The 17,270-nt window shown below is 38.1% G+C and overlaps 1 protein-coding gene across 6 annotated transcripts in view; it reads right to left on the bottom strand.

Moving 5' to 3' along the window:
* LOC137020307 (signal induced proliferation associated 1 like 2) overlaps nt 1–17,270 on the bottom strand; it is a 178,399-nt gene that overhangs the window by 19,319 nt on the left and 141,810 nt on the right. For 3 of the 6 annotated variants that reach the window (XM_067385630.1, XM_067385629.1, XM_067385631.1), the window contains exons 14-17: nt 13,132–13,538; nt 11,116–11,310; nt 8,436–8,489; nt 5,781–5,931 (exon numbers count right to left, since the gene is read on the bottom strand). In XM_067385630.1, the coding sequence (XP_067241731.1) occupies nt 5,781–5,931; nt 8,436–8,489; nt 11,116–11,310; nt 13,132–13,538 (807 nt within the window). The remainder of the gene's footprint in view (nt 1–5,780; nt 5,932–8,435; nt 8,490–11,115; nt 11,311–13,131; nt 13,539–17,270) is intronic. The other 3 variants (XM_067385632.1, XM_067385633.1, XM_067385634.1) reach the window with 3 other exon arrangements.

Here is a 17,270-nt window from a genome sequence, read left to right as displayed (position 1 = left end):
AATTTCGGTACATCCCTAAAAACAACTAATACTTTTATTCAGCAAGGATGCATTAAACTGATCAACAGTGACAGCTAAAGATTTCTATTTTAATTAAATACTGTTCCTTAAAACTTTCTATTCATCAAAAAAATCCTGAAAAAAATTGTTTCACCGTTTCCACAAAAATCTGAAGCAGCACAACTGTTTTCAAATGTTTCTTGAGCAGCAGATCAGCATATTAGAATGATTTCTGAAGGATCATGTGACACTGAAGACTGGAGTAACGATGCTGAAAATTCAGTAAATTGTAAATTATATTTTACAATATATTCACAAAACTAAATTGTAATAATATTTCACAATAATACTGATTTTACTGTATTTTTTTATTAAATAAATGCAGCCTTAGCGAAAACTTTTCTCAACATAGTCTAACCATGTTTTTTTCCTATTGCAATGCATTCTGGGAATACATTATCTGCAAAGACATATGCAATCCTAAATTTAGACAAAATGAGGTATCTTAGAAGGTAGCACCACATGAAGCAGGCTTCACTTCAAGATCACATTGTGTGACGCCATCTAGGTAAGCAGCTCACTAGGTAGTCTTATGCATGTCAAAAATATCACTGGCATGAGGACAGAGTTAAACACGTACCCATGAGCTAACAGGCTTAAACTGTGCCAAAGCTATTTAGATACACTGTATATGTTTTCCATTCAGAGCGTGAGCCAGAGGAAGTTGGTTCATTCCCAAATGGAGTCACTTGATCCTGTTCATATTATTTATAGCACACAATACTTCTTCCACTATTTGAAACTTGATCAAAAACGTCAGTTTGCTGAATTGCCATTACCGGAGGGAAAGCAGACGTCATGGCACACGGGATTCAGCTAAGCTAAACGCCTCGGGGCCCAAACCAGCCCTCTGTTTTCACTTCCTTTAGACGAAAATCCCACTCAAATCCCATCGCTGAACCATGAACCACCCTCAATATTTCCTTCAAGTTCTCTCTCTCAGTCTCTTGCACACATGCAACTTTACAATACCAGATCCGGCCTGGTCCTTTCGCATTAAAACAGCCTCAAATGGGATTTGAGAAGCAGCTCCCGTAAAAATAAAATGAGAGTGAGCTTTAGCATGAAAATATTACAAACATAATACAGAACTCACTGTCTGCACTCATCTGGAAAGAAGGGAGGCAAATGGTGGTAAAATTAAGTCTCTTCTGCTCACCAAAGCTGCATTTATTTGATCAAAAATACAGTGAAAAATTGTGAAATATTATTACAATTTAAGATAAATGTTTTCCATGTGAATATATTATAAAATGTAATTTATTCATGTGGTCAAAGCTGAATTTTCAGCATCATTACTCCAGTCTTCAGTGTCACATGATCCTTCAGAAATCATTCTAATATGCTGATTTGCTGCTCATGGAACATTTATGATTATTATCAGTGTTGAAAACGGTAAACATTTCAAAATATTTAGTGCATTTTCGATCAAATAAACACAGCATTGGTGAACAGAAGAGACTATTGTTGTTATTATTCTGAAACATCTGACCAGTAGTCGTGTATAGAGATATAAATAGTCCTTTTTTCACCTGTTTAAATCACCTCTCCTCAGTGAGCGATGCTCATCACTCGGTTGTGTGCAAATAAAAGCAGAGCACAGAATCATGAATGTATTGAAAGTATGAATCTTTCAGATCAGACTCAGATCCCTTTCTTTGGGGAAAAATGATCCTCCACCTTCTCTGTATCTCCTATTTACAGCGGTCCGCTCACTTCTCCCGTTCTCTGCCTGGAATTTCCACGGAGGAAGAAAAAACAAATTGACAATGTTTTCCATTCCGACTCGTGCTCCACAGTGACAGGTCTGTCACCGAGGGCCCGCGGGGGAACATGTGGCCTTTACAATAAAAATCCTCCGCTGGTGGAAATCTCTAATGGTCAATAACAGCTGCTTTTGTACAAAATAAACTAACTAATGTTACAGTATATGACATAATGAAACATTATAATATGTTCTAACACATAAAACATGTTTACAAATGAATACATATATATATATATATTCATTTATTTTTTTTTGAAGGGAAATGGTTTTTACTAGAATAAAGCAGTCAAATCCTGATATTTAAGCTAATATTTCAATAATTCAAGGTTATTATCATTAGCTACAACTAAAACTTTTAACTGAAATAAAGCTGAAATAAATTAAAATATAAATATTAGAAGAAAAACTAAAATTATCAACTGGAAATAAATTTAAAAAAATTAAACCGAAATAAAATAAATTCAACCTAAATAGTAATATTAAAAAAAAAAAGAAATTTTAATAGTAAAAATGACAAAATCACATACAGTAGAAAAATATCCTAAAAATTCAAACTGAAAATATAAAAATAAAAGCTAATGCAAAATATTAATAAAAACTATAATAGTAAATAAATTATAGAAAAACAATAGTATTTTATTTGGATATTAAAATGTTAATCATTTATTTATATTAATTTACAATAATTAATTAAATCCTAAAAATGATCAATTAGAATATTTAATTTTAATATCCAAATAAAATACCATTTATTGATCATTTTAGGATTTAATTCATTATTATGGATTCAAATAATTAATATAAATAAATTAATAGTATTTTTATAAATATTTATTTATATTTATGTATGCAGTTATGTCAAACAAGAGGCTACATTGCACTTTTATAGATGCATTTATCACACTGCAGGATTATTATAAATCTAGCACAAAAACAAAACAATTAAATGAGGAACCCAAGAAACCAGAACATCAGAGAGACTTTCAGTGGGCTCTGTTTATTTGGACCAGTAAGCAACACTCTAGCAACTACCTGCAGAAAAAGTAGATGTTAGAGAACTGCAGATAAAGGACTGATTTCCCAGTTGCTGTAACATTTATAATAACACACTGTCAGCTCAGCTGGATGCGACGGTTTAAAGCACGCCTCACCTCACCCTAAGAGCACAATGACCCGTCTGCTTCTGAGGGCACTGCTACATGACACAGACCACTAAAAATAGGGCATTGTGCATCTACTTCAGCCTTTCCTGCCAGATAACGGGCTGTGGGAGAGACGCGGGAACTCAAAATGCAATTAAAACGGTCTCCAGGAGCAGAGGGGACTTCAAAAAACAGACGCTCGACCAACAGCTTCCTCCCTCGAATACACAACACGACGGGAACAAACGCAGCGAGCGCTCGTCAATCAGATTACCAAAACTGAATCTGTTCAGTGAGAGACTCGTGTTATCGTGTGCGTGTCCAGAAGCGGCTCTGGCTGATAACACACATGTTTGTTCAACCCTCATTCACTTCACACACTGAGGTTATCAGCACTACAGCCCTCTGAGTGTGTGTGTGTGTGAGAGACACAGCCCTGACTGAGACTACATTCACATACTAATCAGAGCTGATGGAAAGGCATTATTTGACACCAGAAAGAGCATGTAAACTAATAATTAACATATTCATATACTACAGCATATACTACTTTGATGGTACTTGTACAAAAAACAACTTATTACTATGATGCATCAAAAAAATGGTATTACTATTGTAAAAAAAACAAAAAACAACAACAACAGTAAGTTTAATTCAAGTATTACTTTAGAAACGCAGTATTAAAGTACAAAAACAAAGCATTGCTGTGGAATATCAAAAAACATGGTATTACCACTTTAAATGTCCACAGTATTGCATCGAGGTACATATCTAAAACACTATGGTATTATCATGGTACTCGTCTAACAAACATTTTTACCATCGTACATCTCCAAAAATGAGGTATTACCATGATATAAACTCTTATCACATATAAAAAAAATATTATGGCATTATGGTATGTCAAAAAAACATAATTACCATGGTAAATGTGTAAACATGGTATTACCATTGTTAAAGCCCCAAATCATAGTACAATCAAGGTCCATATTTAAAACACTATGGTATTACCATGGTACTTCACCATCATACATCTCTAAAAACACTGTATTAGCATGGTCCATTTTCAAAAAACAAAAAACATGGTATTACATCAGAAAATACATGATTACTCTGGTAAATGTCTAAAAACCATGGTATTATCATGGTGTCATGTCTAAAAGCCCTACCAAAAAAGGTACTTCCATGGTATTGTAACTACAGTACCATGGTATTCTTGGAGTAGCATGCATTTCACTACCATGGTGTATTTTCAAAGTACCGTAGTATTTGGATCTAGTGAACATTATCTGAGTTTGTAAAAAAGCTATTCTGCATGTGCACACTGAAAATAATGTGCTTTACGATTTACAATTTTCGCTCAGAAATTGAGGAGTTCTATCATGTGATACGAATGATGTGGGCGTGTGCGAAAAATCGTGCAATATATGCACAGGAAAAAAGTGAAGGTGGCGATTGCTCACAGGCCTCTAGGGTCGTGAGTCCAACAGGCCCAGCGAGTTTCGTTCCGATCGGCCTCCGTTAATCTGATAGCTGCTCAAAATTCATTGCCCGATGGCGGCCATGTTTTTTAAGATATGTCAATGTCTTCAAAGACAATCATGGCACCTCGGACAAAGACACAGCATGCCAATTTTCAAGTCGATCGGGCTAACGGTGAAGTAGTTATAGACGTTTTCATGTTTTTTCCCTGTTATAGTGCCACCAGCTGGCCTGTTGCTGCGTCCTTTTTCACGCGAACACAGAATGAGCTCAAATAATTACAATTGAAGAACTGTCTACAACGTCACCAAGGCTCACCCCGTTCTGCCTGACAGGGGCGCTATAGCGGTGAAAAGTACGAAATGACTCATATCTCCTAAACTGTTAGCCGTAGACTCAAGTGTCTTATATCGTTGGAATCATTTGCTCGGATTCATTCGTCGTAATTTTTGTGTATTTTGAAGTTTTTAAAAAACCTACTAGTCCTAGGCTTTTGGCCTGATCAGAACCAAACCAGTGCAGCAAGATTCTCTAGAGTCTAAATATCAATAATTATCAAAAAAAGTTGGAATTTCGGTTCACGGCCCCTAAGAGCCGCCAAAACGTTCAAAGTGGGAGGAGCTACTATTGCTAAAATGGCTATAACTTGTGAACGGAATGAGATATTTTCACCAAACTCAGCACACCTATGTAAGAGCTCATTCTGTGGGTGTGTAAAAGAGGACTGACCACTTGGTGGCACTATAACAAGAAAAAAAAAACATGAAAATGGCAATAACTACTTCACCATTATTTCGATTGACTTGAAAATTGGCATGTAGTGTCTTTGTCTGATGAGCTATGATTGTCTATAAGGGCATTGATGTATCTCAAAAAACATGTCCGCCATTGACCAATGAATGAGCAGCTATCAGATTAACAGAGACTGATCGGAATGAAACTCGCTGGGCCTGTTTGACTCACGGCCCTAGAGGTCTGTAAGAAATCGGCACATTTGCGTTTTTCACATGCATATGTAGCATATGTCCTCTAGGACCGCCGCTGTCCATCGAATTGTTTGTTAAATATTGGAGACTATTTCAAAAACTTTGGCAAACTAGTCCTAGGTTTTAGGCTCAACCTCGATAACTGTGAAAAACTTTAAAAACCATATATTTCCTATGCTAAATTGCCTGGATTGGCTGTAAATGGTCTTTTTCACCTATGATCAAGATGGTTACAGGCTTGCTAAATAAAACATAATACTGTTCTACGCATGTGCTTAAAGGCCTTAAAGTGCTTGAACCCCGATAATTGCTTTATTTACAACTTCATTTTTTTCGTTGTACCTTTCTGTGGCCGCTCTCTCCAGGTGGGCTTTCAGGCAGCATCATCTTCATGTATTCTTCTTTAGACGTGTTGGGCTGCAGACCCGTGTCTTTCAGTTTGTCACATCCTCTCTCCTGTAGCCGACAGGACGCCTCTCCGGCGTACAGCTGCCTGTGGGAACAAACATAACCGGGCACGGATTATAAAAGCAGGCCGGTGATGCTGTAAAGCCCAGCGTTGAGTTCAGGAGTGAGGGAAGAACCAGGGTTACTCATGCTGGTGGTCAAACATAGAGGATTGAGGGTCTGTCTTATTCTTTTGTCTCTTATTCTGCAGCTTGTGGAGACAGTCAGCATTACAGAAGATGTGTAAATGCGGCTGGTAAGTGTAATGTTAATCACTGTCACACAGAACACTAAACTATGAGTTTATAACACGTCCTTCCATCGGGTGAAAAGGAGGAAGGGGAAGGATAGTGGCAGAGCAATGTGACCTTGATAGTGTGGTGACTGCGTGTAGTGCATGTGTGTGTGTGACTGGCAGGGTGTTACATAGCTGTCAGACAGCATGCAGAAACACACACACACTCACACATATGGACTAAAACTAAACCTGAACACAAGAAATTATATATTAAATACAAATTAAACTGTCGACAATATCTGTAGCAAATCATTAATCATCATAAAACTATTTAAACATTAAATATATATATATATAAAGCTTGTCCACTTTCAACCACTTCGGCCGCATTTACATTACATGGTTCAAGTGACCCAATCCTGATTTTTTCCTCCCATGTGGTTCAGATCGGATATGGCCCTCGAACATCTAAGCAGGAAAAAAGCACATTGATTCTGATATCCTCAGATCGGTTTCAGGCTTTATTCATTTGTGGAAATAAATCTGATATGAATCAGATACATTTGCATCTGCCACATAAAAGGACAGATCAGATATTGTCAGATACAGTCGTTTGTCATTGAAAAAGCGATAGTGGCGAATGACGTCAACTCTGGTGGACACCAACTGTGATCACATGACTCTTTTCAATGGCGTAATGAAGGACGAAAGCTCAACCCAGAGTTTTGCTGACCTTTAAAGATGGTGCAGAAAGCAAAAGCTTGTATTATCATTTCATCTGCGTCCACTGCAAATTACAAACCTTTTCGGTCTAAGCTTTTCCGGGTCAGCACATCTACCTTGGGTTGTTTCGTATTCACGTCGATTTGTGTTTAATGTAAATGCAGATATCGGATATGGGTTACTTTTAAAAGAAGATAAGTAAGCTGGTCATCAAAACAATTTGATACATCCAACAAATCAGAACTGGGCATCAAGACCTGCAGTGTAGATGCGGACTAGAAAATGCATTCGAATGGATTGCTTTGCTCGTGGTCAAATGCATTCGAACAGCCACAAAAGACCATCTACTATCCGCCTACTGTAATCATTATGGGAAGCGCACTATCCAGCCAGACAGGATTTAAACTTTGTCGGCTAAAGACCCAAGTTTTGTTGGTCATTCCTGATTCCTAACACACACTCACAGTGTTTGTTGTGGTTTTGTGGCTATAAGAGCAGAAACGAAAGCTGATGCTCTCTGTATGTTTTCCCGTCACCTCTTTTTGCATTCATATGTAAATTGCACAGGCTTATTTCGTCCATTAGATCAAAAGATCTGAAAAATCCTATACATTTACCCGCCCATGGACCCTCCCCTCGAAGAAATCAGGACAGAAGTGGTCGAAAGTGGACAAAAGAGACTAATTAAAACACCAGGTTTAAACGGGAATTTGTCTCACTCGCTCGATTGACCAAAGTGCATCTTAATACTACATGTATACAGGGCCATATACATAATGATTGTCAATTTCACTTGTATTGAAATTTATCTACATTATCGAACTAGCTAAACAGTCTCACATAGCTACTCAAGGTTTAATGTTGTAACTGGTTCCAAAACTTGAATGTACTAGTATATCTTGCGTTTAAACCTGCAGTATTCAATGGATAACATCCTATTATGGATGTAGAATCAGGCTCAGCTGACAGACTTCCATAGGGAAAACAATGAAAGCATTTCCATGCATAGCTTAATTTCTTCTAGAAAGTTCTAGGCAAAACTTAAAGGTTACTAATATACAAGCTGCTGCAAAGTTAAAAATACTTAGCAAGTGTGTAAATACTGGAGGTGAGTTAATTAATACTGTGAGAAGGTCACATTCAGACAGTGCAGTGAAAGGTGTGTCGTCCTTTACGGATTCAGCCTAGGCTAAAAATAACAACTGAGCAATGCAGCGAAAATCCAAAGTGCAGTAGTGAAGAGGGCGTATTAAAACTCACTCAAAGCCCACAGGCACTGGACAATGTCATCACAGCTGTCTGGCACTAACGCCGCGGCTTCAACACACTTGGTGACCCATTGGCCTTTACTGGTGTATGTGTCTATGAGCAACTGTTGATATGAGCACTACAGGCTACGTCTGAGCCTGACAGAAACTGTCGAGGTGAGCACGGAGGGGAGGGTCGGTGTGGCACAGCAGGGGGAATTTCAACTCGAGACATTTACACTCAGTGAGGAGAACATAAAGGTCAGGGGTCAAAGGGGAAAGTTCACTAACAGCGTGAGCACAAACATACACAGTGGGGGGGGGGGGGGGGGGGTTATTTACCTGGACCGCTCGGCTAGAGCCTTCAGAAGGAAAGACAACAAGCTCTCGGCTCCACTAAGCAAAAGAAGCCGAGGAAAGTAGAAGAAACAGAGAATAAAGTTAGCAGCTGGTGAAAGGTTTATAGTGTCAAGACACATTGCAAACTGGAAAAAGCTTCATTAACAGGCACAATAAATGTGAGAAATATTGGATGATTTGTCAAGAGGCTGAGTTGCGTAACGTGAAATAAACCAAGAATGGAGATGCTAACTGCATTACAAGGCTTCTTTCATAACAGCTGGGGAAAACAGCTCAGCCGCACCATCCATCTAAGAAGAACAAAAGACATTACTGGAGAGATGGACCTGAGAGAGTTTCAACCAGAGCATAATTACACACTCACTTTTCTAGCTGAATGAGGACGTAACATAGACGTCTATTGTTTTAGGATAAGTCTAATTATAAATAATTACAGCCTAACCAAAATTGCTCCTCTAAAGGAATATTTTGTTGCATTTTAGATTGAAAACTTTAAGATCAAAAGCATTTTTTACTGAACTGAGGTAGCAAACAAAGTGAAATTTGAATTGGAATGTAAGAAAGTGTGACATAATGAATTAACATTCAAAGAAATGTGTTCAACTGTAATTTGTAGAGTTAAAGTTTGAATGAATAAAGACAATAGATAAAACAATAAAATGACAGACAGTCCGATAGATAGATGATAGATAGATAGATGATAGATAGATAGATAGATAGATAGATAGATAGATAGATAGATAGATAGACAGACGGATAGATAGATAGACGGATAGATAGACGGATGGACAGACAGAACGATGGATGGATGAACACAGTATGATGATGGATGGATGGATAGTATGACAGATGATATATGGATGAATGGATGAACGGATAGACTGATTGGTGGATGGATGGATGGACAGATGGATGGACAGACAGAACGATGGATGGATGGATGGATGGATGGATGGATGGATGGACACAGTATGATGATGAATGGATGGATAGTATGACAGTTGATTGATTGATGGATTGATTGATTGATTGATTGATTGATTGATTGATTGATTGATTGGTTGATTGGTTGGTTGATTGATTGATTGATTGATGGATTGATGGATGGAGGGATGGATGGATGGATGGATGGATGGATGGATGGATGGAGCAGACAGAACAATAGAGCAGAGGTCTTCAACCCTACTCCTGGGACCCACTGTCTGCAGAGTTCAGCTCCAACCCTAATCAAACACACCGGAACCAGCTAAACAAACTCTTCTGGATTGCTTGAAAATCACAGGCAGGTATGCTGAAGCAGGCTGGAAATAAATTTTGCAGGACAGTAGGTCCCTAGGAGCAGGGTGTGACCAATTTAATTCAAATTCACACTTCTCTAGAGCGTATTAAGGCAAACTATTTTTGACCATCATCTCAATGCCAAAAGTGACCTAATATACCTACATTCATTCAACATAAATTAATACCAGTCTTTTCCCAGTAACATCGTCATGATCTAAAAATAAAAACATGGTTCCCTAGAAGAAGGAAAAACAAAACTAGAATAGTGGCTGTGGCTTAATTGCTTCCTCTTCAGGATCTGTTTGGAGTCCAGTGGGAAACACCGATCTTCTGTGTGGAATGTCCAGTCCACAAAGATTGGACATCATTGTACAGATCAATAATGAGGGGAGACACATACTTAGTATATTGCATTTGCGCATTTACAGAGCTGTTTTAGCACAAGAACTCACTTGGATGAAGCCGTTAATCTACTGACGGTTCATTCCAAGCTGTGGTGATACTTGGATCGATTGAGGAAAGATTCACTTTGATCAGCAACCTACTGAAAATGTTTTTTTTTGTCCTTAAAAACTGGAATTGCTTGATGATTGTGCCAGCGGAGAGATTAATTGGATAAATAGAAGTGAAAGAACTTCGCCGGTGGCTAAATCCAGTCTCGGAATAGATTGGTCTCTCCTGGCCTTTTAAACCAGACGATTAATGAGTCACTCTGGCACAAGCTTGGAGGGCAAGATTAAATTTAATCAAATCTAAAGCCCAACCTAATTGTTCACATTAGGAAATCACAATACAACTCTTTTAAAACATAGTTTTACTTGAGAGCTTTACACGCTCTAGAGATTCTGAGGGCTCCAAGTATGTTGTAATGGCCAATGGTAAATTAAATTATACAACAAATTACTCTCATAAGTGTCTTAGTTTTTATAATGCTGCTTTTAGTGGCCTAAACAATTAAATAAAACCTTTCTTTCCAATCATACCAGCAGATGCATCCTATTTAGTGATGCACTGAAAATTTGGTTAATAACGATAATTCATAATTTTTATATTTGATAAATCTTTTTATACCATGGTCTATCTGAATATTCGATTCTAATTGGCTGGAAGGTGTGCAATAAAATGGTTTAATGCACAGGTAGTTCCAAGTCAGTTTATTCACTGTTCTATATTAGCGTGCTGAATTTCATTGAAGCACACGCACACACATATGTTACTTACTCACAATTTTTGTGCCATCTAGTGGTTTAGAGGAAAATAAAAACAAAGGTGCCTTTTGCCCCGTGGCGCCTTTAGCCCTGTTGTACCCTAAATGAACTTTAATCAGAAGATACTGATTATTGTGCTTCGCTAATCCTATTCCACACGTCCACACACTCACCCACACTCGGACTGAATTGGGGGCTCGTCCGGGATCAGTTTGTCATCGGCCCTCCTACGGTGGCTGTGTGTGTGTGCTTCAATGCTGGGCCCGGGCTCCTGGCTACTGTAGGGAACTGCCTGGGCTCCGGGATGTTCTGGAGAGGACGTGAGCTTGGAGCTGTGGGGTAAGGGGCTGCTGGAGTGGCGAGAGCCACTGGCCAGCGCACATGGGGTAGTGAAACGTGAGACCCAAGCATCAAAACCATATGAAATGACTTCCTGTACTAATTAATTTAAGCACAGGTGGTTACATGAAGAAGGGAAATAAATTTACACTTCTGAAAATGCCCTACGAGTAATTAGATCAATAGTGATCTAATTCTAAGAACAATCCCCTGGGCTTCCGTTTAAGAGACATTGGGTGGATTCTGTATTGACAGTGCTCTGTTCGGGCATCTTTTAGAAATGCATTCACAAGACAAACATGCACTCAAAAACACACACATCAGAACTGACAAGATGGCCACGAGCAGGACCCTGACCTTTCTTCAACAACATGACAGCTGCCATTCTCTCCGCTCCATCTCAAAGAGACTTCTTACCATTTTTCTGCCTTTTATGTAACAGTCTATGCTTACAAGGGTTTAGCTGACATAACGGTCCTCTAAGAGGCTCTAATATTACTCCCTAAAATAGTGTACTTTTGAAAACTCACTTGTCTATGCATTTGAAACTCATCCTGAAGAATATAAGAACACTCTCAAGATAACAGAAAGCAATTAAAGAGGACCTATTATGCCTCTTTACACAAGATGCAATACAAGTCTCTGATGTCCCCAGAATGTGTCTGTGAAGTTTCAGCTCAAAATACCCCACAGATCATTTATTACACCATGCCTACAATGCCATTTTTTGGTTGGAAGCAAAAACATGCTGTTTTCTTGTGTATATATTTAAATACAAATGGGCTGCTGCTCCCCATCCACATTTCCAGAAGTGGGCAAAGCCTTTACAGCTCATGCCTTGGATACTCCAGCAACAACAAAAAAGGAGAAACAGCATGGGGCCGTTTCCACAGAACACATTTTTGCAATCCAATGCGCTGCTTTTCCATTTTTTTCTATGTAAACATGCTAAACAGACCTTGCGTTTTTACCTCTGATTCGGTACTATTCACACATAACGCTCTTTGTGTCTAAAAACACGAGACGTGGGCAGTGGAAAACCCAAGGTAGTTAAACTTCTTTTAACTTGAGCGCTGCATTTTTAAAATGCCATTTCCTGCACGACACACTGTAAAAGATGCGAGACGCGAGCGCAACGGTCAAACACGTCCATCTAGCACATTTACATAGAAAAGCAATAGAAAAGTAGCGCAGTGGATAACTGTTTTCATCGATAACATTTATGGCGGACTGTGTACGGCTCACTCAGGGGAGGAGCTAAGCTAACAGGGCAGATTTCGTCACCAGTTGTGGGCGGGGCCTGTTACAGTGCGATGTCACAATGTACAGAAAACACAAACAACTCAATTTGAGACGCTGTTTATGGGGAGTATATAAAAAAGAGTGGGTGGATTTTTATTATTATACAGTGGTTGTGTACACACTGCCGACACATTTATGTTCAAACACCATGTAAAAGTACATTTTGCATAATAGTTTGCTTTCAGCATATTCAAAATGAGAAATCAGTGATAGCAATTTAGATGCAAAAAGTCTGCTGACTTGCAGTTAAAAAAAAATGACCATCCCTCACTCTCCAAGAGAATCCACACAGCTGGATATGCAAAACAACCGGACCCAATTAATTGTGTGTTTGTGTGTAGCTGGAAGAATATGAACATATTTATAAACAATAATGGACTAGAAGCAGACTAGAAGCATTCCACATGGTCTGAGTGGGAATCTAATCAGTAGACTAATAAATAATTTTGGCAAAAACACACCGCTTGGAACCAGGAAATGCTTGATCCATTCAGATTCAAGACTTCACCTATTTATATTCTCCTAAACAGCAGCACTCTTTTGCTCACCTGGAATGGGATGAGATCTCGCTCAGGTCTCCTATACTCCCGTCCGCGGGTGTATGTCCGGCGGCCATAGCTGCGGCATAGCTCTGAGGAAGGTACAACCTGCCGTGGTCCTCCTCCATTGAACCTTCTTCCGTCAGCTCCGGTGTCCACGGGTGTCCTGGATCAGACGCACCCCGGCCCTGGAGCACGACACGGGCCACGGATGCATTGGCCACTCCCGGGGTCATGCTACAGGGCGCGGTGTCAATGCCACTGTCAGTGGAGGCTCCTTTAATGTAGGTGAGACCCAGCATCTCAGGATCCATCAGGTCCCCGGAGCCAAAGTGCTTTTCATCACTGTTACTGCTGGAGGCGTTGCTGGAAAGGGTGTTACTGCTGGAGTGGCTGGAGTTCTTATCGCCGCCCTGCTGGAGGAAGACAATTATACACATGAGGAAATATTAATTATAGGGACCTTTTACTAAGGCATGTTTGTCACCTTGTCACCTCCCAGAATACCCTAGCAACCATCTAGCAACACCCAAGAAAACAAAACAAATAATAAAAAAAATTATATATATATTTAGTGATTATAGTGATTAAATAATTATATAAATAATAAAATTAATAAACACACACATACATATATATACATATATATATATATATATATATATATATATTATATATATATATATATATATATATATATATATATATATATGCATGTGTATAAATATGTATGTATATATGTGTGTGTATATACAGTTTATACATAATATATATGTATGTATATACATATTTACATATTATATATATATACACACATATATATATTATATATATACACATATATATACATACATACATATATATATAATTAAAATAAAATAATATATGAATAATATATATAAAAAATGTTAAAATTAAAAACTGCCAGCATAAACTGGCTCAGTGTTTCAGTAGCTCACATTGTAACACACAATACATATCATCCTATTGTATATGTGGCGTTTTGTGCTTGCTAGCATAGTTTATTATCTATAATTCTTTAATTAGCAGATGGAAAATGGGCCGCATTTGCGGTCATATTCTTTGTCATGTGACACCTTCTTTAGTCCAAACTAACATCATGCCAATTTAAACGTACCACTGCACACTGCAAAGACCAGCAAAACTAATTACTGTGAGCTAATGAATAATTCTGTGACTGGTAATGTATGCAAATATGAGCTGTATTCATTAATTAGTGCGCAGACAATAGGCGTAATAAATCAAGAGAGCAGAGCCTGTGGTGAACGGCGCCATGTACATCTCCCAGTGGATACGGCCAACAGCATTTCAGACAATGCAACAGACATTAGAGACCATTTCAGAGATGAAACGGTTTGTAAGTTATTGATATAGATTGTAAAAGGCAAACAGACAACAGAAAACATAATTAAGAGACTAATTCTGACATTAAACCTGCTTTTATATAGACTGCCATGAAATGATCCAACATACTCATTAATGCAGCTGTAAAACACACTCCACTTAACGTGGATAATGAGACAGTCCTTTAATCTATCATGGTTTTTCATGTTTGTTCAGAAGCTCTACAGCTGCAAACCCACTATAACTCTTCATCACAATCACAATAAATCATATGCTGTAGATTAAATCTAAAAGTCTGTTGCTAACTGAGAAAACATGTCTACTGAGATTCATTTGAACAGCATGAAGTGGTAAAAACTGATTGAGTATTACACTTAACGTGGGAAAGAAAAGGAATTAAGACATTATCTGCCATTTTCTTTAATAGAAATTGTTAAATTAAGAAGTGAGGTGATTAAAAACTGCAGTGATTGCAAATCAGAATACAGGCAAGTGCTTTCCACAGTCACTGAAAGAGAGAAAGCCTCAAATGAAGCAAATTATAAGTCATAACATTAGTGTAAGTGAAACTAAGTAATTAACATTAATTTACCTTGGAGCAAATTAAGATTTTCTTACTAATTTTTTCATTTTAGAAGGAAGACAACACAGTTTAATCGTAAAAAGGAAAAAAGTATCACTATTAAATGTAGTCTGTCATGTATTTTAGGATAATTTATTGTAAAAATACATTAAAAATCATCCAGACACATTCTCCATAAACTCTTTTGTCTAACGTCTGCATTTACATGCATGCATTTTGATTCTAAAGTACGATTGGTTAATAACGTTTAAGGCGGGGCTTAATGAAAAGTCAATTATACTGAGGTAAATGCAAATGAAAAACAGCAAGCAGCAAAATTATGATGCTTTTCTAAGATACTTAATTTTCATGCAGCAGCACATATATCCTTTCAAAAAATGCATTTACAACAAGCTCTGTGAAAATAAATAAATTAATGAATCAGCCAAGAGAATGTATGTAATGCATGTAAGCAGGTAAATATAGGAGAAATAATTTTGAAGTGCCACACTTCCTGATTTAACAATAACTGAATATTGCCATGTACATTAGCACTTAGTAAAGCCAAGTGTTGCATGATTTAATGTATTTCTAACATGTTTGGTACTTCATGGCATATTTAAATGTGTTTCAGTGAGTAAATTACAGTGTAAAGCATGCCATTTCCTGTGTCCCGCAGGTGGCGCTATGACTGTAACTGAATATTTGCATATATGTTAAGTTTGGGGCAGATTGACAGTTACAACAACTTCCTGTTTCATTGTGAACAATTTGTCAGGCCGTCACGGAGACACCCTTCAACGAAAACTCAAGATCTTTGCAATTTAATGTCGCTAAGGCCTTTAGATGAGACTGACCAAATATGATGTTGATCTGATTAAATCTCTAGGAGGAGTTTGTTAAAGTACAACGTCTGGAAATGGCAAAAACTGCACAAACTTTGCAGAGAAAATTCAAAATATCTGACTTCAGATTTTGCTCCAGGAGACTTTTTTGTAGGTATTGAGCTGTTACATGTGTGTACCAAATTTCATACCTGTACGTGAAACATAGCACAAGAGGCACTTCGCTGAAATTTTATGGGTGGTGTCATTTTGCCACACCTTATTCTGAAACTCAAATCAGGCATAAATTTTCACCACTTCTGACGCGTATGCAAAGTTTCATGAGTTCCAATAGGATCCTCACACCATCTGTGCTCGAGCCCATATTTGTGTGCACTACTCATTTTAAAGCATCATGTTGCCGTCCAAAGTTGCAAATTTATTGTTTGTTTGCATTGTAGTTTATATGCATGTACACAGCAAAATCTCCAGAGTTAAATCAACTCTGCTTGGAGTACATATGGTTCCTCTCTACATAGAGTTAAAATAACACTGAACAGAGTTAAAGTTCATGAGATAACGTGCTGTTTGTGGAGTTGTTTAATCAGATCTTGAGAGATTTAATGTCTTTTATCTTCAGTTGAGTTCATCTTAGGCTGTGGCTGAAGTCAGTTGTAGTTCTTGTGTTTCTCTTTAGTGATTCTGCTTGTTAACAGCAGGTGTTCATCACTAATGCACAATCATCACTTATTTATCTCATTAACTTTAACTCTGCATAAAACTGTATACCTCAATTAAGCACATACGATTCTTATGCACATTTTTTTGCATCCAGTGTTTTTTATGCAGTCCCAAAATTTGCATAAAAATAGGTGGATGGAAACATAGCTACAGTTAACAGTTTGTATGAGGATCATTTCAGCTCAAACGTTTTGGAAGAGAGCTTATATATATATATACAGCTGCATCACTACAGGAGCCTGTTGTTTCTGGACCCCTGCTGCCCTGCGTTAAATGACCGCAATTTACTTTGAATTGGCTGCCGGTGGTCAGATGCTATTACTGGAACAGGAAGTGAGAGATATTGGGTAAAACTAACATTCAAGGTGAGATAGATGGCGAGAGAGACAGACAAACACGAGCGTGTCCCTGATAACAGCACAGAGCGGCAGCACCAAGGGCAGACTGACCTTATCTCCATTCATTCATCACACTGATGCACATGCACACTGACAGCACGACTAGCGGGGCTCACTGTGCCTCTGTGTGCGTGTTTGTCATATCAAGGTTTTCAGCGTACTGTAGGTAGTTAACACCCTAAAGACGAGCTGGAGTGGTTTCCCAAGCAGCAGATCCAGCCCATGTTTCCACTTGATAAACTGGTTCATATGTGAAGT

Source organism: Chanodichthys erythropterus, chromosome 5 (genome assembly GCF_024489055.1).
Source record: "Chanodichthys erythropterus isolate Z2021 chromosome 5, ASM2448905v1, whole genome shotgun sequence".
NCBI classification, from domain to species: domain Eukaryota; kingdom Metazoa; phylum Chordata; class Actinopteri; order Cypriniformes; family Xenocyprididae; genus Chanodichthys; species Chanodichthys erythropterus.
The sequence above is the reverse complement of the archived record's forward strand: the minus strand, read 5'-3'. Positions and strand labels throughout refer to the sequence as shown.